At 36.1% G+C, this 25302-nt stretch overlaps 1 protein-coding gene across 5 annotated transcripts in view; it reads right to left on the bottom strand.

Annotated features, from left to right (window-relative positions):
* Positions 1–2330: 2330 nt before the first annotated feature.
* Positions 2331–25302, bottom strand: part of STRN3 (striatin 3) — a 46572-nt gene continuing 23600 nt past the window's right edge. The window contains exons 8-18 of one of the 5 annotated variants that reach the window (XM_081313676.1): positions 22746–22856; positions 16517–16657; positions 12933–13066; positions 11481–11656; positions 11334–11381; positions 9622–9743; positions 9140–9307; positions 8558–8698; positions 7728–7835; positions 3934–4020; positions 2331–3846 (exon numbers count right to left, since the gene is read on the bottom strand). In XM_081313676.1, coding sequence (XP_081169802.1) covers positions 3677–3846; positions 3934–4020; positions 7728–7835; positions 8558–8698; positions 9140–9307; positions 9622–9743; positions 11334–11381; positions 11481–11656; positions 12933–13066; positions 16517–16657; positions 22746–22856 — 1406 coding nt within the window. In that variant the 3' untranslated portion in view covers positions 2331–3676. Of the gene's footprint in view, positions 3847–3933; positions 4021–7727; positions 7836–8557; positions 8699–8848; positions 8953–9139; positions 9308–9621; positions 9744–11333; positions 11382–11480; positions 11657–12932; positions 13067–16516; positions 16658–22745; positions 22857–25302 lie in introns of those variants that run through there. The other 4 variants (XM_081313677.1, XM_081313679.1, XM_081313678.1 and 1 more) reach the window with 4 other exon arrangements.

The following is a 25302-nucleotide window of genomic DNA, read 5'->3' as shown; positions in this document are numbered from 1 at the left end:
TTGCAAGTAAGAACTGGTGAAATAAACAACAGACTAATAGATATTTTTATTATTTTTTAAGGAATGTGGACTACCTTGGTACCAATAGAAGAGAATATTTGTAGCTCTGAATAAAAAAAAACCCAAAACACTTTTTTGCTTCAAATGATCCCATAAAAACCAAATATATTTGCAACCTTTACCTCAAAACCTGAATCCAGGGATAAACAAGGGGAGAAATGTTAGTATTTTTATAATTTGGCACCAAATATGTCAGGTGCATGGTTGGCTTCCTTCCATTTATGAGACAGCCTAACTCACCAATACAAAGTAGTATGGCTAACAACATATTGAAACAATTAAAGAACAGTATTAACAAAGAATAAAAACCTACAAAAAGTATTAAGGATAAAACCCAAAACAATAAGAACCTCTCAACGAGCATCTGATCTGAAGATTTCCAGGTCTTCAATTTTTTATAAAAGGTGGATCTGTTCTTATCAGTATGATATTCCAAAGGGCAAGCGCTGTGGCAGAAAAAAATATTTTTCTGAAGATATGTAAGATAACGTTCTATAATTGAAGGAATTGGAATATATGCTTCTCCTGGTTATGGAGAGGCAATTCCACAACATAAATCTGACTCCATATCATAAGAGTGACCACCAGCATTTTGAATTCCACCTTTATTTATACTGGGAGCTAGTGCAACTCACGGAGCAGAGATGAAACACAGGCGTACTGAGATGCATTCATAATTCCCTGTGCTGCTGTATCCTGGATCAGCTGCAGTTTCCATATGGGCCAAGGCCAGCCCCCTGCTGAGCACATTGCAGTAATCCAGCAGAAGATATCTGATAAATGATTGACCTTGAACCAGGCCTCCTGGTCCAGGAAGGGATGCAATTGATGCAACTGCCACTTGGTTTTTGAACAGGAGCTGTGAGTCAAGAAAGACCCCTACACTGCCCACAGATTCTGTTTTGGGGTTGTGCAAACAGGTCTCATCAGCGAAATGTTCAACAGGCTCCTAAAGTACAGATCTTAAGAAGTTGGGAAAGCCTGGGTTTCTGAACTGAATAGAAACAGAAATTTACACAATAAGAAGTTTCAATTTTCAGCTTCTACTCTAGCTTCAAAAAAAATCTCAAATATATTTTCCATTAACAATGCTGTAAATTGATCTTGTTAGTTACAAGAAATGTTTAAAAATTGTAAATTATTTCTATGAAATAGACCCTGTAAACAAATTGCTTTGTTCTGAATATTTTTATTTACTTTCAACGTTTTGTCACATCTGTAGCATATCTATCAGAATTTTCAATTTGAATTATTCTATTGCACATTGATTCATTACTAAAGTTTTGAACTGTTTTATCTCCAAAAAGTTTTGTTTACACAGCACACTTTTTATCGGAATCCTGCTATTTATAAAACTGTAAACCATGGTAAAGGCCTTTTAAAATGGTAATTAACACCACATAACTTGATTTCTGTTACTTTATCTTGCCCGTCAAGAATAAATTTAGCCAAACAACAGCTTTTGACTGATATTTTTGGCTCAAAAAATTTGAGGGGACTGAGGCTGCAAATTCAATGGATTGCCATTCCACCTGAAAATCATTCTTATTACTGCAGTATACAAATCCATTCAAAATGCCATCTTTAATAATCTATGTTAAAATGAAATCTGTGTCAATTCTGTTAACTGTTAGGCTGGAAATTAACAGTTCTTTGGCCCAGGAGAGGCAGGGAATGAGGAAAAAACCACTCACATATCTCCTGACATTAATTAGCAAGTCTACATTTAAAAGTATGACATATTATCTATTCCCTAAAGTAAAAAAGACATTATAGTTTCAATATTGTAGGTGATAAAGAACCAGCCCAAGATTCTTTAAGACCACTTGATCAAAGGCAGCATTATTGTTATGAATTAAAATACAAAATAAATTACCTTGCCGTTGTATTGTCCACTTAAAAATATATGTTTTGAAACAATTCTTGTAAGGGAGGAGTGCTGTTCCAAATTACTGATAACATAACACAACTACTTTAAAAAAAACGAAAGTTATTTCAACTATGTAAACAATACGTGCTATTTAAACATTCATTTCGTACTTCAGCTATTCAGAGAACAAAATGGCACACATAAATTTTGTTACACAAAATATAGCCAACAGTAATATACAGGTACACCATTTAGTATTTATTATATGCATTTTATATACATCATCTTTTTAAACAGCGGTAATTTTTGTTATGTTTTACAATCTTAAAAATTTGCTGATTCATAGTTCATAAAACAGAAAACTTACAAAACTCATCAAAACTCGCAAACTGATCAAAAAGATTTTCGTGGAAGACTAGAAAAAATACTTTATTGTCTTAATCATGCAGTTACACAAACAAAATCTTTAGTTACATTATAAACTGAAGCACATCTGAAAAAACAAATCAAAAGCAGGAATAACAATTCAAAACACAGCCAATTTCTGACTCTTGATTCAACTACAATTTTGCATTCTATCTGAACTGCAAATAAAAACATTTTCACTCCAGAAGTTCTGAAACAACTTCTTGGAATCAACTTTAATCCAGACACTTAGTTGGAAAAAAAAATTGTCTGTAACTTAAAAACTATTACATGTCCCATTTTTAGTCTATTTTAGACTGTTCAAAGAGTGCCATAATAGATATACAGGGCCCATTAACATACTACATAAAAAGAATATAAAGTTCAACAAAAAGTGAAATAAATAATAGGCCATTAGCCAGATGGGTAAACCTTGATAAATAATCTCGTAAATACAGTAAGATGTACAAAATATCACATAGTGATAGGATGTCAAGATTAATTTTAAAAGTTCATTGGAAGGGCTGGACATGTTTAATTCCTCTGTGTTCCTTTTGCACTTTTTTTAACAGTTCTTTAGGAAACCGGTAATGCAGTGTTGATGAATTAGTATCCTATTTGAAAGGACGTAGCAGAGCTTTGTTAGGCAACAAAGGGAAGGAACCGTGTCGTTACAGGGCAGCAGACCAGCAAGATCTCTGGTTTAGGATACTATAATGCAGAAAAACGTCATCCATACAATCTTGAGCACTGTTATGACAGGCTAAATATATAAAAGACATATAAAAACTAGAATTTTATCGAAATATTTTGTGCAACTAATGCTAAATATTTTAAGTTAGTTCCTTTTTCTTTAAAGCAAAATAAAAGTTTAAAAGGGGATTCTGTGGCATTTGACCGATAAACAGAAAATACTAAGAGATGCAAAGAAAGCTACTCTTGGAGCTCACTCCCCCCCCACCTCACCCCCACAAGAGCACCACATTCCTAACCCTAAGGCAGCACACAGAGTCCAAAATAAACGTCTTTAATAAGATTTGATTCCACGTTCGTTTAAAGACACACCTAAGGAACAAATGCTCAGTTCGTATCCAGTCAAGGCTACAAATACTGGTTTGCTTTCCCCCCCACCCCCCAAAATACAGTAATTACAGTTAAATGAATCAGCCCAGTATTATTCATGAGATTGCAATCTGACCAATTTATACCTGCCCCAAACACAGTCTCTGCTGAGGCTGGTTACATGTAGTGTCATCGGTAACCTTTACAGTGACGGCAGTGATGCATTCCCTCTTTTTGTCCAGGCAAACCTGCTACAAAGTGCAGGCTTGCTTTACTGTGTCACACAAATACTTTGGCAAGAGCATCGGCACCTGCGCTTGCAATGTATGCTTTTGATGGGTGAAAAGCTACATCATAAATGGATTCATCCAGCTTTTTTCTATGGGCTGTTATTTCTTGCACACATGTTTTGCTGTCTAAGTTCCATAATCGAATAGAGCAGTCATGACCTGAATGAAGAGGTAAACAGAAGTGTTACAAATAAAACAGTGCTTTACTACAAAGTCTCTTGGCAATACAGGAGCTTGTTAACTTACTTCCAGACATCAAGTAGATTCCATTAGGATCCACAGCTAAGCTTGTGACAGCATCCAAATGAGCAACCATTGAATGGATCATTTTACCTAAATATTAACGTACATAATATATATGAAGAATAAAGATTTATACTTTATTAAAGGGTAAAATAATTATATGATTGAAAGAAAAAATAAGAGTGTGATACAAAATTTAAACAGAATTGACATGCAACAATGATAATATCAAAAGGTAAGATATTAAATCTGTAGTGAACATAACAATTTAAAAAAAACCGGCACAAGGTCTTTTGCTTCAGTCTTGATAAAATAGATTCATTCTCTAAAAATGCTGGAAATTGGGAAAAACAACAGAAATTACTTTGAAAAAAACTACATGGCAACAACTTACAAAAACACAATTTTTGTTTCTGTTGCTGCAGTGTTTCTTCAAGGTCATCTCAATGGCTGTCCAGAAATATAATAATTGGGATTGATAATTTTTTCTCATTTGGTGGCAATGCTGCAAAACCCAGCAATTCTGGTAAATGATTACCAATTCAAACAAATTCTGAAAGCTGAATTCTTTTTTCAACAGACTGAAATATTAACAAAACTTCATATTGCCACGAAATATACCAAAGTGGAAGGTGTGGTTATAATTGCTAGGATACACTGTTCTTTTCACTGGAAATTATGTACAATCCTTTCTGTAGAAGAACAGTATGTTAGATTGTGGATGTACAGACAGTCCTTGAACAGCTCATCTAATGACTGTTCAAAGTTACAATGGCACTGGAAAAAATGACTTATGACCATTTTTCACACTTATGACCATTGCAGCATCCCCATGGCCATGTGACCTGGATGCTTTACAATTCATATTTACGATGGATGCAGTGTTCTGGGGTTTTGTGACTTTCTGACAAGCAATGATCCACCTTAACAACCGTGTTACTAACTTAACAACTGCAGTGATTCACTTAACAACAATGGAAGGAAAGGTTGCAAAATGGGCAAGACTCACTTAAGAAATGTCTCACTTAGCAACAGAAAGTCTGGGCTCAATTGTGGCCGTAAGTTGAGAACTACCCATGTAATATGTTTACCATCTGAGTTGTGTAATGTCACAAATAACCTTATATTTTAAAAATAAAATCTCATATTGAATTCAACAGGGATACCATTTCTATATTATAATTTTACTATACTTCTGTATAGGCTTAGATTGTACCTGAAGTTTGGGTTTCACCTAACATACGATTTTAAGATTTAAAATTTCTATTAAATAGTGATAGAATATTTAGATGAAACAGAAATTGTAATTTCTCATTAACAATTTATTCTGTTCTATTTTGGTGCCAACATTAATCTGAAATTTTAAATTAACTTAAGATATTCCAATATATACAGTCATGGCTGAAATTGTTGGCACCCCAGAAATTTTTCCAGAAAATCAAGTATTTCTCACAGAAAAGTATTGCAGGAACACATGTTTTGCTATACACAGGTTTATTCCCTTTGTGTGTATTGGAACACAACAAAAAAAGGGAGGAAAAAAAGCAAATTGGACATAATGTCAAACAAAACTCCAAAAACAGGCTGGACAAAATTATTTGCACCCTTAACTTAATATTTGGTTGCACACCCTTTGGAAAAAATAACTGAAATCAGTCGCTTCCTATAACCATCAATAAGCTTCTTACACCTCTCACCCGGAATTTTGGACCATCATTCTTCCTTTGCAAACTGCTCCAGGTCTCTCTTATTGGAAGGGCGCCTTTTCCCAACAGCAATTTTAAGATCTGTCCACAGGTGTTCAATGGGATTAAGATCTGGACTCATTGCTGGCCACTTCAGAACTCTCCAGCGCTTTCTTGCCATCCATTTCTGGGTGCTTTTTGACGTATGCTTGGGGTCATTGTCCTGCTGGAAGACCCAAGATCTTGGACGCAAACTCAGCTTTCTGACACTGGGCTTTACAGTGCAACCCAAAATCCTTTGGTAATCCTCAGATTTCATGATGCCTTGCACACATTCAAGGCACCCAATGCCAGAGGCAGCAAAACAACCCTAAAACATCATTGAACCTCCACCATATTTCACTGTAGGTACTGTGTTCTTTTCTTTGTAGGCCTCATTTCGTTTTCGGTAAACAGTAGAATGATGTGCTTTACCAAAAAGCTCTATCTTGGTCTCATCTGTCCACAAGATGTTTTCCCAGAAGGATTTTGGCTTACTCAAGTACATTTTGGCAAACTGTAATCTTGCTTTTTTATGTCTCTGTGTCAGCAGTGGGGTCCTCCTGGGTCTCCTGCCATAGCGTTTCATTTCATTTAAATGTCGACGGATAGTTCGCGCTGACAGTGATGCTCCCTGAGCCTGCAGGACAGCTTGCATTCCTTTGGAACTTGTTTGGGGCTGCTTATCCACCATCCGGACTATCCTGCGTTGCAACCTTTCATCAATTTTTCTCTTCCGTCCACGACCAGGGAGATTAGCTACAGTGCCATGGGTTGCAAACTTCTTGATAATGTAGCACACTGTGGACAAAGGCAAATCTAGATCTCTGGAGATGGACTTGTAACCTTGAGATTGTTGATATTTGTCCACAATTTTGGTTCTCAAGTCCTCAGACAGTTCTCTTCTCCTCTTTCTGTTGTCCATGCTTAGTGTGGCACACACAGACACACAATGCAAAGACTAAGTGAACTTCTCTCCTTTTTATCTGCTTTCATGTGTGATTGTTATATTGCCCACACTTGTTACTTGCCCCAGGTGGGTTTAAAGGAGCATCACATGCTTGAAACAATCTTATTTATCCACAATTTTGAAAGGGTGCCAATAATTTTGTCCAGCCTGTTTTTGGAGTTTTGTTTGACATTATGTCCAATTTGCTTTTTTTCCTCCCTTTTTTGTTGTGTTCCAATACACACAAAGGGAATAAACCTGTGTATAGCAAAACATTTGGTGCCAACAATTTCGGCCATGACTGTAGAATCAAACAAGTTACTTTGAAATGCTTACTGAATTTTATAATATTTGTAAATCTCTTTCCTATTTATATTTTTCCTACTTTCTTATTATGCTTTAAAATATTTAATAAATGCAGGGGATAAAAGATTTAGTTTAAGAAGGCTAGAGAGCCTGCCAAATATGTAAGAGAAAGAAAATAATTGTTTATTACTCTATGTAATTCAGCTTTCTTTTTTCAATAGAATCCAGCTAGATCCTTCTCAAGTCCAGAAGCATTAAAAACCTTGCTTTATCCATTAGTTTACCCTTGAATCTGCAGCATTTAAAGCCCTCTTATTAAACCATTTATCTTCTTTTGTAATGTACTAAGTTTTATTCTGATCCCTTACGAGTGCCAGGATGAAATACTTATTGGGTTGGTAAATGTAATTATAGTCATTAACAGATTAATAGAAACAGGAAATAGGTCAGTAACTACTAGAAAACATTCTCTGATTCACACAAAAAGGCTTCAAATTTTAGATCCTAATGACTTCTTAATCCCTTTGAAAAATTCATCAATACTTCTAACTTGAAGCTTAAGGAGACAAGCTGAGATCAACCATTATAGTCAGATGAACATGCTCTCTTTCCAATCACTATTATGATGAATGAACAGATCAAAGAAAGAAAAGACAAAAAAGGTAAATAGAAATGTGGAGGCTGGGGATTAGGGAAGAAAAGCAGAAGGAAAAACTGAATAATAAAGACAGGGTGAATATTCAAATAAGCCAAAATGTAAAGAAAAAGATGAAATATAAAACTTTGAAATCTCAAGAAAACCATTTTTATTTCCTTACCCGTTTTATTGTCAAAAAACTTTATGTGTCTATCTTCATGAGCTGTTATTGTTACAGGAAGCGTAGGATGACTTACTACTCTGTTAATGTGATTGCTTGACTGCAATCCTAGGAATGAAACACAGGCAATTATTACACTTTAATTAAGTGTAAAGAATTAAGGAAATATTAATATAGACAGCTTGTTTTAGTCTTATATTTCAAGATCATTAAAACTATTACTATGTTATTAAATTAGCTAACTCTGCTATGAAATTTCCACTGAGGATACAGGCAGAGGTTTCCACAGAAGTTAAAAACTGCAATCATTATTATGAGATAGAATAATGACAAATTTCAAATTTGACCTTCTCCCCTGATTCTTTGTTTCCTTTGAATACCAGAGTAGAAATTTCCATCCAATCTGTGGCAAAGCATTTAATTAGAAATGGCAAAACTTAGTCTGCAGCAAGCTGAAACCATACAACTTTTAAGTTCTCTTCTTTGTGTACAAATAAGGGAATATAAAAGCATCAGAGCTCAAGACAAACAACGATTCATTGCAGGTGTGTCAGTCAAACTGTCGGCCCATGGGCCGGATGCATCATGCCAAAACCACGCTCACCCCATTGCTGGCAATGGAGAAAAAGTCGCAATACATCGCGACAAGTCACGTCACTTTGTGAGTTTGACACCCCTGATTCATTGTAATACATTGCAGTTCATTATCCTAAATGTTTAGAACTTGAACCATTTCAATTTGGTATGCAAAACAATTCTGTCAATTTGATGCAATGTGCTTATAAGATTAAGTTCAAGCAAAGAAATTGAAATAAAAGAAACAAACTTACCAGAATCTGTTTGTGAGGACAGCATTACCAGTGACTGGGATGTTTCCAAATCATAGATGACAGTGTTGCCAGTGCTGAACGATGTCACCATATGGGCAGGATCACAGCCTATGAAGTCAACTGATGTGGGTATTCCATATTCTAAAGCATACAGGGGGGAAAAACCCACACAGATTCTGTAAAAACTATTTGTGACACTCAAATTTTTACATTTCTTCATCCAGTGTTTTCTTAGAAGTACTAATTCGTAACATAATAAATCTATCTGGAAAATAATTAAAGCCTACCTACCTTTCTTTAAAACCAATTCCATTGATTGCTAGTATCTTTGCCATCCTAAAATAAATGGATAGGATACCATCTCTTCCCACACTATCTGGACCACTGTCCCAGATCTACCAAGAAGGCATCAATATATAGCCAAAGTATATGATAAGGAAACTTCTGTTAGAATGTTAGAATTATTACAATTATGTATTAAAATTTTGATTTTTATAATTACTATTAATCAACTTTTAGTATATTTGATTTAATCTTCTGAACTTTTTTTTAAAAAAAAGTAAAGACCATCTCATAACTCACCTCTATTTCCATTATAAGTGCAAATGCAGGTCACTTTTTCAGGTGGATTCCACAACCTAATACTGCCATCTGCTGAACAAGATAGTAAGTGATTCTTTATACCACTATAAGCGAGATCCCAGACAGCATCTGTGTGAGCAATTAATGTGCCCGCTAGAACATTTGGCTCTGTAGAAAAATAAAAAAGACGTTAAGTTTTTTAAACATCTGAATATTTCTCAACTAATATTAATTTAGCTCGTGCTACAACTATTTTACTAAAACCACAACTGCCAAATTTAACACTGCTAACGACATGTTAGTTCACAGCTTAACTAACATGCTATATAGATCTAGACAGAGATCAGTCCAAAGATCATAGAAAATATTGTAATTTAAATTCATATGAGCAATCGTTCAGTTTATTATGCAACATATAAAAGTTATCTCAGAGAGGTTAATTATGTGACTGATACTTCACAACATTTATAGATAAAGCTTACCATATGTATCATAAGGGTCCACATTTGGGCTAGGCATATTCCACCACTGAATAGTTGCATCAATACCACCACTAAAACATTGTTCTCCGTTAGAACTAATTGCCAAAGATAACACAGGTCCACTATTTTAAAACAAAGAGACTACATTACTATGAATAAAACAATTAAAATTTTAAATTTAGAAAGTTCAGATTATCAACTTTTTTAGAACATAAACATATGACTTTGCTATTGAATCTATAAGTTGTATATAAGCCATATTTAATACTATGATTAAAAGTATTGTCCTTCCTCTTTTCCCATCTGTATGTGTGTGTGTATATATATATATATATATGTTTTCGTAGATTCTCGCGGGTGTCTGTATGTGTAGATCTAGAGTCTCGGGTTTCTTCCCGCGTTCCTTTCATCTTCAGAAAGTTGTGGTGACGTTTCGACGAAATCCCATCCGTCATCATCAGGCCGGAGTGTTTCTCCTGCTGCTACCAGGAGCAATGCGTGGTCTGGCTGTTCCTTTCTTTCCAACTGCCGGTGGGGCTGTGTTCTGACTGGGAGGAGGCGTGGCTGCTTTCTGATTGGGTGGGGGTGTCCTCCAGCTGGGTGGAGGCGTGGTTGTCTTCTGATTGAGTGGAGGCGTGGCTGTCTTCTGATTGGGTGGATGCGTGGCTGTCCCCTGATTGGTTGGAGGCGTGGCCGTCCTCCGACTGGGTGGGGTGTGTTCCGAATGGGTGGGGTTCTTTGTTGTGTTGTAATATCCTGAGTGTTGTAATTTGGTGTCCTGAGGAGTGGGCTGTATAGTGGCCTCTAGAGCTTTGGTTTGGCTCCGAGTTCGAGGACCTGCTATGTATCTCTGGTATGGGTCAATCAGGTTCGTGTGTGCGTTCTTCTGCATGGGTGATGGCCCTTTTGCTTGACTTGTTCTGTCTTCTGTGTGGGAGAGTTTTTGTTCTGGGTGTGGATGAGTCTTGCTGGGGCTGGTGGCATTTGGGGTTGTTTGTTGGTTTTTTAAATCCTTATTTGCTGAAATTCGTTTCTCTATCAATGCTGGTTTCCAAATGGCATGTAGGCGGGAGGTGTCGTCTCGCTTGTTCATACTGTCTGGGTGTTTTTCTATTTCAATGGCTTCTCTGATTATTCTGCTATTGAGATGTTCTATTTTGGCGATTGTTTTTGTACCTTCAAAATTGATGTTGTGTCCCGTAGTGTTTATGTGTTGTACTAGTGAGGATGTGTGATCTTTCTTCTTTACTGAGTTCTTATGTTCTTCTACACGTACCTCTATTCTTCTGTTAGTCTGTCCGATGTATGTTGCTGGACAGGAAGCGCATGGGATTTGGTATATGCCCTGGTTTTCCAGTTCTATTTTGTCTTTGGGATTTCTCAGGATGGTTGATATCTTTCTGTCAGTGTTAAATGCGGTTTTGTATATATATATGATGTATATATATACACATACATACATACATACACAGATAGACACGCACACGTGTGTGGGGTAGGTTTCTGGTTTTGATGCAGATTTTTTTTCTAAAGTAAATTACATAACTAATATAAAACATTTTTAAAGATTAGAAATATATTCAGAATATAACTGATTGCTTTACAGTTAAATAAAATCAAAAGCATGAATGTGCAGCCATCAAATCAACAATTTCTGATGTAGAACTTGGAGAAGCTTTTGTCAGGAATATTAAAATATTAAAAATACTTACATATGGGCTCTGAATGTGTAAATAGGTTCCACATCTAATGAGGCACTCCTAAAATAACAATGTCAAAAAGCAATCTGTAAGCATTATCTTTAAGTATTGAAACTTCAGAACTTCCATCTTCTTTAACATATATAAATATATACTTGCTTTTTGGCAGGTACTGTTTTTTGTAAGTTCCAAAGTTTTAGGGTATGATCCTCAGAGGCTGTAACCAGCACAGGCTCCACAGGATGGAAAGCTAATGCTCGCACTCCATCAAAATGGCTGCGCAATGTATATTTAGGATTCCATGTTTTTCTAAAAGCATCTTTGTTGGCTGGCAGCTAAAATAAAAATGAACAATGTTAACATAAGTAACAAAAGCATACAACTATATAGGTAGTCCTCAACTGATGATTGTAATGGAGCCTGACCACTACAGTTGTAAGTTGTGACAGTTCTAAAATGGGTTGATCATGTGACTAATGCAATTTTACAACCTTGCACCAGTTGTTAACTGAACGTTGCGGCCATTAAGCAAACTAATGGGTTTGCCATGGGCAGTTTCGCCAAAAGCCAGAAATAAATGCCATTTTTTTGGCAAAACTATCATAAAATACGGTGACATGGCCTTGGGATGCTACAAATAGCCATACATTTGGCTATGCTGAGTGCTGAGGTTTGATCACATGACCACTGTGTGTGCGTGTCGGGGGGGGGGGGCTGGCCATCAGAATTTTGAATCTGTAAGTAGCCCCACAACAGGTCCATCATAATTTGAATAGCTGCTAAATGACTGGTTATAAACCAAGGATTACCTGTTATGGCATAGTTTTTTCTGCTCAACTCTATCTAGAAATGTCTGTATTGCATTTAAATACAGAGAAATTGCTTGAAAATTTTATAAAAACTAAAACTGTCATGTTTCAAAATCTACCAAAAGGTTTTCTGTGGTCAAAATATGGTTTCATTTCTTAACCAAGTTTCATATTTCCCATAAGAATTGTATTTATATAAATACACACACACACACACACACACACACACACACATACATATATAGAGAGAGACAGAGAGAGAGAACAATCCTAAATCACATGGATTTCTACAAGAGAAGAAATTTTGTATGTTGGAGTAGTTGAGTCAAAACTGTGATCTTAACCTAAATAAAAATGTTATGGCAAACAGTTCCAAATCAATATCCTTAGAATGAGTACATTTAGTTCCTGCTAAATTAAATACTACCAGTTGCTAAATCTAAATCTTCACATAATTTTCCCAATGAAGATAGTGAATGTTCACTCAATGCATTCCATAAATATGTGGTACAGTATATTTTTTTGTTTTGACTCTCCAACCAGAAATTATCAATTTACAGGATTTAGGTGAATGTATATCACAGTACTGCAACATTATTGATGGTTCTAAAGCAGAGTTTCTCAATAGTGGTAACTTCCAGGACGTGCATTTCCAACTCCTCAAACTCATATCAATAGCCATGCTAGCTGTGATGTTCTGGGATTTGAAGTCCATATACCTGGAAATTGCCACAGATGGGAAACATTCCCAAAGTTCTTGGTTCAGTTAAAAGATATCAGGTGTTAAACATGTTATACTTACATCATAACTGTAATCTGCATCATTTGCCACAGTCAAGTCTGCAAGATCCCCAAGGCCTAGCACACTTAACAATACATCATCTGAACCCATAATAAACGACTTGCCCCCTCCAGATGGAAACGTTATAGGCTCAGCTATAAGAAACAAAACACCATTTATTAAGTGATGTAAATTAATATATGAGCTTAAAAACTTAACCAAGTATTATGAAAATCGTGGGAATTATTTCCTCTCTGCTACCGCTTACACAATTGCTTTACAAAATAGCTTTCCCATTTCATTTCAATGAAGCAAAAATTTTGCAACGACTCATGCCCTCCTCGCTATAGATGTAGACTACTACAATGCAGAGTGAGAGTGAGAGAGACACTTATGGGAAATGGGCAGCCATATAAATTAAGTAAGTCAATAAATAAAAATACAGTGTTAACCAACAAAGCTCTTTATGGCTTGGCAGCAAGCTACCTAAAAGACTACATCTCCCTAACAGAAATTGGTCTAACCATTATGATTTTGCTGGAAGAAAATTAGGGAATTGTTCCCCAGTTTTGGGAAGTCAAGGAGAAGTGATACCCATTAGTCCTTCAGAATAGCTTCCCACTTGAAGTTAGATTTGTTCCTTCTGTTGCAATCTTCTGAAATATGTTGAAAGGTGTTTGAGTAATGGCAGCTCATTGTTTTGGTATTCTGTGCTTTATGGATTTATTTTTTGCATTTTTGCTTTTTATTGGGGTTTTATGTATTTGTAAGCCAATGAGTGTGTTTTAGATTGCAGAAGGTAAAAATCCAATAAATTTGTATTCCAATGCAATATTGGAATAGCTATGTTTTAACTATAAGCAGAATTCTTCTTATAGGGCACAGGTCGGCAACCTGCGGCTCCGGAGCTGCATGCGGCTCTTTGAGCCGTCCCATGCGGCTCCCAGGCCTCCTCCCTCTGCCATGTTTACTTTTGGGGGAAAAAAGTTGCACTAAAAATTTAATCAATTTAAACTTCTCACAAAAATCTTGAAAAGTTTAAATTGATTGGTTTGTGGGACCGCCCACAAACCGTTTGTGGGACTACCCACAAACCTCTTTCTTTGTCTAACTGCACTTGGCAGAGTGGAGGAAGAGACAGGAGAACTAAAAAGGTGAGTAGGGTGGGGTGGCGGAGGCTTGCAGATCTGCTGCCTTCGCCACCTCTTTGTTTGCGGTGGGGGGGGTAGGGTTAGGGTTGCCTCCCCTTCTCTTTGCTGAGGCTAGCAACCCCGGCAGGGGGAAGGGGCGGTTTTCCTCCCCTTCTCCTTGTTGTGGCTAGCAGCCCCGGCAGGGAGAAGGGGCGGTTTTCCTCCCCTTCTCCTTGCCAAGGCTAGCAGCCCCGGCAGGGAGAAAGGGTGTTTTTCTCTCGTCTCGGCGGAGACTTCTTTTGGGGCGGCAAGCCGCCGAGAGAATGGGGTGGCTTGCTGTTTTCTCGGCACGGCAGAGGCTGGATCCCCCGAAAGAAGTCTCTGCTGACAGAATGGGCGGCAAGCCTCCACCGCCCCATTCTCTCGGTGGAGCGCTCCACCGCCCCATTCTCTCGGCAGCTTGCCACTCCATTCTCTCATCTCAGCAGAGACTTCTTTCGGGGGATCCAGCCTCCACTGCCCCATTCTCTTGGCGGAGACTTGCAGAGATGCTACCTTTGGCTGCTTTTCTTTCGGGGCATCCAGCTGTTGAGAGAAGTGGGTGGCAAAGGCTGGATCCCCCGAAAGTAGCCGAAAGCAAGCTGAAACAGAGAGGAGACTACAAGAAGGGCGAGATCAGCGCAGGCTGAGACATGCTGATCTCATGTTCCTGGCAATCTCCCTCAATTTCCACTTGTGAAGTTCGGGGCTGGCCTTACGGAGTTGCCAGAGCTCCAGGGAGGACGCATACACAGGGCCACTGATCAGCCTCTTGTTTTGTGCATGCGTGCACGTGCACACTCTTTTTTGTGGCTCCCAGTTTTTTCTTTTGTGAGGGAACCGGTTCCAAGTGGCTCTTTCACTGTTTCAGCTTGCCGACCCGTTATAGGGGGAAGTAAGAAAGGAAATGTTATTTTCTTCTTCTTTCACTACTCCAAGAACAAAGCTTTAAATACTGAAAAACTGTTTTACAGGAAAGTGGTACTCTCAGAAAGAAAATGGCAGGTAGCCTTGGAAGCTCAAAAATCAACAAAAATCCAACTTCCTCCAGTAGGGAACATCCACTGAATCTGTTAAATGAAGCATATCTCTTCACCTCCCCAAAAAATAGTTTGAAAAAATGAATCACTCTTTCAAATGTAATTAATAAAGCAAAATGGTTTCAAACCATTGGAACTTTTCATATGAATTTTAAGGATGTTCTATATTTACATTTAGATATCAGGTTATTTATCTTAGAAATATTTCATGCATACTCTTCATGTTAAGATCAATTAGTTTTCATTGAGATTATTGTTAGAGAAATAATATATATAAAGAATGATGTAGTTTTATTTATTTATAATGATGTAAAGTCTGTATTTCTTGGTATTGGAGAGCTCACTGAAATTACAAAACAAGAAAATGACCAAAAATTCATGCATATGCAGAGAATATATGGAAAATTTAAAAAATAAAAATAAATCCCTTCCATTATTAGGATATACTTTGGTTTTGACAAAGGAAAATAAAATTTATTTTATTTATTTAAAATAAACTTCAACATGGAATGTCTGAATTTTGCATTGTGATGAAGTCATACATCCATTCCTCTATGCATCATAAGCAGATCCATCCAGCTACGTTGCATATCATAAAAGTGACCACATATCTCTTTGAATAGTTTAGTGACTCAAACATTGTTAATCAGGAGAAAAGGTGATTTGACAGCAGTTCTATGCATGTGTAGGGTAGATGTTTAACTGACACATTTGAAGCCACGATTCTGCAAAGTACATCTCTTGCTGACAATAAAGGATCCAGGATGAATAATAGTGACAGTGGACCAACAAACATCAAAAATGTTTATTTGAATTTACTACATAAATCTAATATATCAAAGGTTTTACATTGTAATCCATTTGTTCACTTGGAAATATTTGTTTTTTTAAGGAAATGTTCTATTTTGCTGGAGGGAATATTTAGAGCATAAATTGCACTAAATATTCAAAGTTGATGAATATGTAATTATGATTAGCACTTATTTACATATTCCAAAATACATTAGCAACTGCTAAAATCAATTTTACTGTATATTGGTCCTGCCAGTTACTGTGAAAGTATCTTTTGGGGGGAAAATCTTACACTAGAATGAATAAAACAGAAAGAAATCTCTCCTCACCAGAAAATTTATTTTATTCATTTCTTATAATTTGTTGCTCGCTGTTGTTTTATTAAGTTCATTTATTCTATGTATATATGCTTTTAAACTCAATTTTAAGTATCAATTTTCTATCATTCAAAACAAAAACTGGTAAATGTGAAGTAGCAGACTTTTCAGAACCAAGCTGCAAGTTGCAAGCGCATCTTAATATAGGCATCTGGGTCATGGGCTATAAATATGTGTTTTTAAAATCAAAATTTCTAAATACAAATAAATAGGTCAATTTGTTGTACCTTCCTCTGCTCTTGCACCTTCATGATCAGTCATTCTAGAAGAGGGTGGCCTAGATTGATTAATGACTCCTGAAGGGATGTGGGATAGCTCATCATCGCCCAGATCAGATATCATGTCGTGCAGTTTTGTCCTGTTGACCCCTGTAAATTAATGTCAGCAGCAAAGTTTCATTTTATTGCTCCCTCTGAAATTGACATCCATTCACACGCCCAGTTTGCTAATTAATATTGTTCTAATGTGATGTTGTTAAAATAAAGATGTATTTTGCATATTTGAAAAAGAATTAAAAATGAAGCTTCAAACAAAAAAAGAAACCAGACTGGTTTTTTTTTATTATTAAACTGCTGGTGCTCTGCTTACGGTAAAAGAGGAGAAACCTGAATGTCTGAACTCCTTATGAAAGGCCATAAGAATGTATTTACAACCCACCCCCAGCATTTTTATTAATTGTTAATACTAGACAGAAGTTTGATTAACAAAAGGGAAACAAAAATCAGGTGACTGGGAGGCAACAAACTGTCAACTTTCCCTCTTTTCTGGGTTTCTAAATAAAAAAGTAATTTATAAATATCAAAGCACACTTATTGTTTAGAACCATCATTAATAACCCAGATGATCTGAAACTGTTAAAATGAGATGTTGCTCCAATGAAGGAATTAAAAAATACACAAGGTATTCTGTTACATAAAAATAAGGTAGGAAATGCACTTAGCACATATTTTCTGGAATTCTTCCTTACTAATAGCTTCACTCTGAGCCATATAAACAGGAAGGGAGGGGGGCTGAGAATAAGGGAATCCATAACATTCCAAACTACTGTTTAACTACCTGTTCACAGAGATGCATTGGAGGAAATAATTTTTTTGGATTTTTTTCCCCTCTACAGCCCTGGGCCAGATCCAGCCCATTTTCAAACCTAATCTTTCTTTTGCTAGCTTTTGCCTTGATGCCAACTTTTGTTCCATTCTGTTTTAGCAAATTATCCTGCTGTTAATAGTGCTGATCTACTTTACACAATTTATTTCCAACATTCTGCTGGATTGGAAAAAAAAATTGAGATATGACATAGAATTTCAATTTCATCTATTTCCGCTGAGCAGATCGGGGTGGACAGCTGTACTATCTGTATTCAATCCTAAATCTATGTTTTGTAGCCCCAGACTTACACCAGAGAAATCAGAAAATGGCCAAAAATGGAAATGGAGAAAAACAAAAGAAATGAGATCCATCTAGGTTTAAGATATACAGATAGGGAAGCAGGAGGAAAGCAATTCTCTGAGACTATGAAAGCCACATTTGTTTTTTCCTGATATTGAAAATACATTCAAGACGTTTTACTCATCAAAACCACTAAAATCATTATGAACAAAAACATGCTCTCTTAGCATCTCTAGATTACAGTGAGCAATGAATAATTTATCAAATTACCCAAGATGTCCAAGCAACCTAACTGTATTTCTGACGCTTGCAGTATCCCAGGATCATATGATCACCTTATGCGACCTTCTGACAAGTGAAGTCTATGGGAAAGCCAGATTCACTTAACAACCATGTTACTAACTTAACTGCAGTAATTCAGTTAAGAACTGTGCAAGCAAGGCCATAAAATGGGACAAGACCCTCTTAACAGCTGTCTTGCTTAGCAACAGAAATTTTGAGCTCAATTGTTGTCATAAATCGATGAAACCCGGTTCTTCGCTGCTATCTCATCCTGAATGGGGACATGCTCTCAAAGTCACAAACTGGTTTCTGGAGTTTGTAAGAATCTCCATGTTCAGTCTAAGTCAGGTGTCCCAAACCTGGTCTGTGGACCGGTACCGGGCTGCAGCATGCCAGAAACTGGGCCGCACAAACAAGCAAAGCCCCATCCGTGGGATGCAGGCAGTACATGAAACCATGCCCCCTCCGGTCCGCAGATAAACTTCTCTCCACAGAACCGGTCCCTGGTGCCCAAAAGGTTGGGGACCTCTGGTCTAAGTCCTACCAGGATAGGATTACTTGGTAAATTTGAGGGCAATCTTATAACAAATACTTTGGTAGTTACATTAAATGGTTACACTCTCCTCAAACAAATTGGTATATGAATCTGAGGTTCTCCTGGACTCATGGTTCCTACTATAAACAGGTGGTAACTACAGACAGAACTTTTTCCCAGCTTCAGCAAGTGCACCAGTTACAATCCTCTCTGCCTAAAATGCTCCAGCAGTATTATCCCCACCTAAGTAGTCTACTACGATGCATTCTATGTTTGGCTGCCTTTGGAGAAGACCCAGAAGCTTTATGTGGTACACAATTACTTTTAGAGCAAACCATCAAGTAAGAGTAACACCTATTCTGAAATTGCTGCATTGGTTGCCTATGCACATTCAGCTTGAATTTGAAATCCCGATTATCACCCTTAAAAGTGCAATGTCAGGGATTGGCAATACCTGGACAAAATCAAATCTGCCTCCAATCGTTTACAGGGGCTCTATCTCAGGTCTGTCTTCTTCACAAGCTTTATGGGACATGGGCCAGGTAGTAGACGTTCTTACTGTTTACTTCCATTTTATGCAACATTCTGCCCCATAAGTAAGGATGGTCCCTCTTCTACAATTACTTCAAAAATTGCTTCAGAAAGGTCAGAACAGCATTCTTCCACAGGGCATTTGGCCCTTAGGTTACGTTAATGGTGCCTTCAATGTACTAGATTTTTTTTTACTGTTGATTTATATCAACAATAAAATATATACTTGAAGCTGCCCAGAGTCACTGGATATGAGATAGATGAAAATAAATTTGATAAATAAATATTACTTATAGAAATATTTTATGTATTTTGTCTGGTCTCTGAGTACCTGCATATGACCTTGGGATATGAGGGAAGGAGATGCTGCCTAGGAAACAATCAAACAAGAGAGAGAGAGAGAACCTCCAATGGATTAACAGTCAGAGGAAGAAACTTAGGAAAGACCTACCCTAATTGATCAGGTGATTACAAGGACAGTGGGAGTCTGTACCTTCAGACTTGCACGATTCTGTTTATGTAACCTTACAATAAAGTAGAATTAGCTTCTCTGGTCATGTTTCATGTCTAGTTTATTTGTGAAGATGTAGAATACTACTTGTAGACCATTAGGATTAAAGCAGGCTATAATTACTGTAAAAATATTGTTTTCAGTATTATCCTTCCGGCAAATACTAATTATATTACTTACGTGGATGTTCTACACTACCCAAAAATCTTTTTGGCTAAAAAATACATATAGTCTTTGACTTCTGACTACAAAAGGAACTGAAAAATTTGTTAATTTGTTAAGTGGTGCAGTCATTAAGTGAGGCAACATGTGACCACATATGATTTTATTATCTTTCTGCTGCTGTTGTTAAACGACTCACCAGGATTGTTAAGTGAGATATCCCTGCTGGCTTCCCCATTGTGGCCTTCTCTGCTGGCTTCCCCATTGAGTTTGCTTGTCAGAAGCCATCACAAATGGTGATCAAGTGACCCTGGAATGCTGCAACCGTCATAAATATGCAATGGCTGCCAAGCACCTGAATCACAATCACATGACCATGGGGATGCTGCAATGGTTGTAAGTGTGGGCACCAGTCGTAAATCATTTCAGCACTGTTGCAACTTTGAACTGCTGCTAAACAAATGGTTGTAAGTTGTAAGGGCTACCTATGATACATGGCACATACATACATATATATGTAGTTGAGATTATTTCAAGCACTAACGTAAGTACTTATGATTTCTCCAGTACTTCCAACAATTGTCAAAATAAAGGAGCTGCTCTGCTTTTATAATACTGTGATGAAAAAAGCAAATAATGTTCACACTTTCTTCAGCTGCATATACAATAATCCTTTAATTTCTTGCTATGATTAGCAAGATTACGGACTTCAAAAATAACAATCCTTTAGAATTTTCAAAATTAAAACCTGTTATTCATTAGATCAATTCCATACTGCAATCTCAATAATCCTCTAACAGATGTTTGTATTTGAGATAAAGGAAAAATAATATAACGGGTTAGATACATTTCAGAAGAGACAGAAAAGGCCCATTCAGAATAATGCAATTAGTACTGGGTTAAACAAGTAATGCAAATTATCATGCAATTTTTTTAAAAAATGAAAAACAACCCCAGGAGCACAATTTTTTAAACATTACTAAAAGGATGAAAATATTCTCTTTCATAGTCTTTTTGTGTGCTTTTTTTACATTTACATACCTGGAAGTAAATTCTACTGATAGAATGTACATCTGAGATAGGATTAGAATGTAAACTCCAGTCCTGCAAACTGAGTATATACCATTTAAGTTCTTCGTGCCTTAAACCTATTCTCTACTTCTTTTAAAGATTCTCTGTTAAGTAGTATTGTTTAACTTTTAAAACTTTGTTTAACCTCATGCTGCTCAGTCCATCCAAAACTATAGTAGCTACTTTCTAGGATGGGATAGAGCAGAAGATAAAATATTAAACTGATTATATAAGCAGAATTCTACTTACAAAACACTAGTGTAATTCAGAATTGGACACTGGAGCACTATATCACATTGCCATAAGCAGATCACTGCAAACTAAAATCAAGAAGAGAGTAACTACTAGCATGAAACAGCTTATGATTAACTTTTCTGTAGCTTGCAGCTCAACTATTGCAATGTCCTCCGTGAGGTTGCCTTGAGAAGCTTCAGCTGGCCTGGAAGCCAATCAGTGATGGATGGGCTTGTATTAGCAAGCCTATGTGACATGCTTGGTTCATGAGTGGCAGTGATTGCCAGTATGCTTCCAAGTGCAATTCAAGATGCTGGTTATTATCTATAAAGCTCTACATAGCATAGGGCCATTATTTAAGGGGCCATCTATCTTCTGCGATTTCTGCCTGGATGATACACACCAACAGAGTGGGTATGCTCAGGTGTCCTCAACAAAGCAGTGTAATCTTTTGGGCATTTTTTTCCCCACAGCATCTCCTTAAGATCCCCATGTTTTCCCCCGATAGCATTACAGAGGGCTTCAAAGATGCGATTGTTCTCCCAACCTGGAGGTAGCATGAATGGAACCTTTTGGTAGATGTGCTTCATGTATGTTGCATACTTTGGGGGCCTGGTTCTCTGGATTTTTCATTATTTCTTTAATTGTACTTTTATTTTCTTTGATTGCATTTTTAACTTGTTTTCCTTATATTGTTTACTATTCAGTATATGTATATTATTACATTGCAAGCTTCCAGAGTTGGGCAGCACCAAGATAGAATCAAATATATAAACAAATAATAATAATAACCCTTTTCATCTGACAAATAAGTGCTCTGCCATTGCTTGCTGTAGTATATTCTCTTCTATGAACTCTTCCTCTCTGGACTATACATCTCCTAGTTTAAGAGTTATGTTCAGTGAAAGAGAGTGATGACATTTTATTAAATATGGTATAAATTAAGCTTTAAAATGATTTTCAGTCCAAAATTAAGAACTCATAAATAAATTTGTTAGCCAATAATAGGAATAGCTTTCACCATTAATTAATTTTTCTTTTAGAATTCCATACATTGAAGGGAAATTAAGGAAAACAAAGGATCAGTTCTTGTAGCAATACTGCAGAGTAACAGAAGTGATTGCTCTTGCTTTTACCAAATCAATTCAAATCAAATCCATCAGTCTCTTCTCCAACAAATCTTTCCTATCACTTGATTTGTTTTCCAAACGAATGTTATCTACAAAATAAACCTGCATTCCATGCAATTTTTGCAGACAGCAATAGCAGTAAGAAGTCTACAACTCTGATTTCTTGCACGTACATAAAAGGTTAGGAAAGGAGGTAATTGATGATGACCACTGTCAATACTATAAGATAACCTCAAACTTGTGGATTATGAAAATACTCAGTATTAATTTTCTTCTTTTCATAACTCCTAAAAAACAAGTAAAATTTTAAATGTCTGGCAACTATAGTCAGAAGCAACGTTATTAGCATTTGAAAGAAATTTCCAATCATTGCTGCCATTTTCCTAGACAACTCCAAAGCAAAACAACTCGTTCACCTTCTGACATTCCTCCCTCCAATGTAAATTCAAAATAATTTATCTTCAGAAATTATGATTTCCAGATTTATCAGACAGAAAGTTAAAGTTGGTTGCCCCCCAAACAGCAAAACTATAAAATGGAGGGGAAAGATGACAAATACATTGTTTTCCACAAGATGTCAGAAAATTGTTTCAAGATTCAGAATCTGCACTTACTCTTCACCCCTTTCTTCCCCTTTCGTTCCTTCTTGTACTGTTCCTTCAGTTTACTTATTAGTCCCTGGTCTACATCCCAAACCTCAGCAGTTGGGGACAGGTCATCTTTGTCTACATGCAACATATTATTAAAAGAAAAAAAAATCAACAATTGGGAATGCAAACTATTTGTGAGCGTTAACAGGTTAATCAATAAAAAGTGTTATTCAAAAACATTCCAGTATTTTAAAGGTGCAGTTTCTTGTACCATTTGGTATAATGCTTCAAGTTGTCATTTTATGGTAATTGGTAATTTGAATGTCTTTCATATTCAATTATAGGAAATTAATTGATTAAAACTAATGTATGCAATTACTGCAACTTTAGTAAGACATTATTAACAAATTATTCAGGCAGACTTAAATAAGCAAATAAATTTATTTCATGCAATACCTTTTAGGAAGTGCAAACTGAATTCTGAAATCATGCATTTCCCCTCTATTCTTAATTCTCCATGCAATGATATCTAGTAGCTCTAAAATAAATCCAGCAATAAAGGCAATAGAAAGTGTTCTTCTGTTAAGATTATTAAAATGTTAATATCACATGGATAGTTTGGCATATTGTAAGACGTCTTCAAACTTTATTTACTGAACGCTTCTTTTTATTCACCACAACCCAACCAGCCATAGCAAATGAAGGATGGCAGAGAATGATAGCTGAAACAGACGTGTAAATCCATAATCAATGCTTGAATGTTTGTCCCTTTAGGCCCAGAAAAGTAACATATTTTACTTGGAAATCTCATTGGGAAAAGAATACTGAAGCTAGTGTCAATAATTTTATTTTAAAATGAAGTACATTTCTACCTGCTAACAAGCATGAGCTAATGGAGAAGAATAAGATGAAAGCTTTAATATTGTCTTAGCTTACTTGGGACTAAGTTTACTGAACTCAGCACTGCTTACTTGTAACCACAAAAAAATTAGAACACTAATAAAATATTTTGAAAAAGAAATTTCACAGCTAAGGCTTTTTGAATGTAATGAATAAATGAGATGATTAAAATATTTCCTAAATGGTCACAGTTTTGTTAATGTTATGTCCTTATTAACAAGATGGTTCATACTTTCAAATTAATAATTCTTGCATCCATTATGTTAGTTCTAGAAAACTAAAACTTTCTTTGAGATAGAACTTCAAACAAAAAAGCATTATTGCCTCTTTACTGCTACTGTCTGCCCTCTAAGATAAATTAGAAATACACTCCTAATGTCACTTAAGGAAGGAAAATATGACCTCAATTTCAAAATTCTTGTCTAATAACACTATGCTATACTTATGACATTACATGTACTTTTATATTCCCCTTTCCTTGACAGCTTAGTGGATTAAACTACGAACAACAAAAATTTACAAGGAGGCAAAATACACAAACTTTTGAAATTAGTTATTTTCAACTTCCTAACCTTTTTATATGTATACTATTATTAATTATGGAATAGGAAAATTGTTTAATGTATAAGTCACAACTTTGCAAATGTAACTGAATGAGTCTTTACTCAATAGGTAAAAACTCTTTTCTAGTAAGAAAATATAAATTCACTGAAATCTTTCTTACCTATCTCTCATGAAACAGAAGGCTAATTTCATTAGCTAAGAGGAAGTTATCAACTTGGCAATTGTGAATAATAATAATATCAACTATGCAAATGTGTTGATTCATACATGCACTGAAGAAATGCGAAACAGTAACAAATTCAATCTCTACATAAGATTAAGAGAATTTAGTAGATGGAGAACTTCCCCAAAACTTTAACTGTTGCAGTTTTGAGCCTTTTCTTAATCAGGTAGGCTACAGCAAAAACCTAAGAGTGGGGAAGTCCTCTTCCACCTATCCCTTACATAAGTACTTTTCTGGATGTAATCCAAAGTATTCAACTTAAGTATAAAATGTTGTATCAGAAAAAGGCAGATCATTGCTAAAATGGTATATTTTAAAACATACATCTACATCTAACATCAATCCTACTTCCTGCTACTTTTCCCATCTTACACTTTTACAGAGGATCCTGTACCCTGCACATCAGAAGTATATTCTATATAGAACAAAAAGTTTAAATCCAATAAGTCTCTGCAATTTTTTGTTTTTCAAATTATATATTTCCTATCTTGTTTCAAGACATCCTCTGAATAATATCTAGAACAGGAATCTTAAAAATAAGTGAGTAAAATAATGTTAATATATTTGTTATTTTCGGTTGCATTCTTGCTCTTTTGAAAACAACTTGGAGGTTAATAAAAACATATAATATGGATTTGAAAAAAATAAAAATATAGCCATTTCCTGTTGCTTTACAAGTACGGGAACCCACAATCCATTGCAGAAAAAGAAATTTACATTAAAAAGCATTTTTGCACACAACTGAGCTCCACTGACAACACAGTAAACCTATGGAAAGGGCATGAAAAACAGAACCTCGTGTTGTTAACAAGTAATCAAAAATTTAATCTTTCAATTGAATGCTAGGCAACATTCTGAGTGTTGCAAAAAACAGTTGAAGGGTATTTTTGTTAG

The sequence above is a fragment of the Vipera berus genome, assembly GCF_964194415.1.
Source record: "Vipera berus genome assembly, chromosome: 1".
NCBI classification, from domain to species: Eukaryota; Metazoa; Chordata; class Lepidosauria; order Squamata; family Viperidae; genus Vipera; species Vipera berus.
This window is presented reverse-complemented; position numbering and strand designations above follow the sequence as displayed.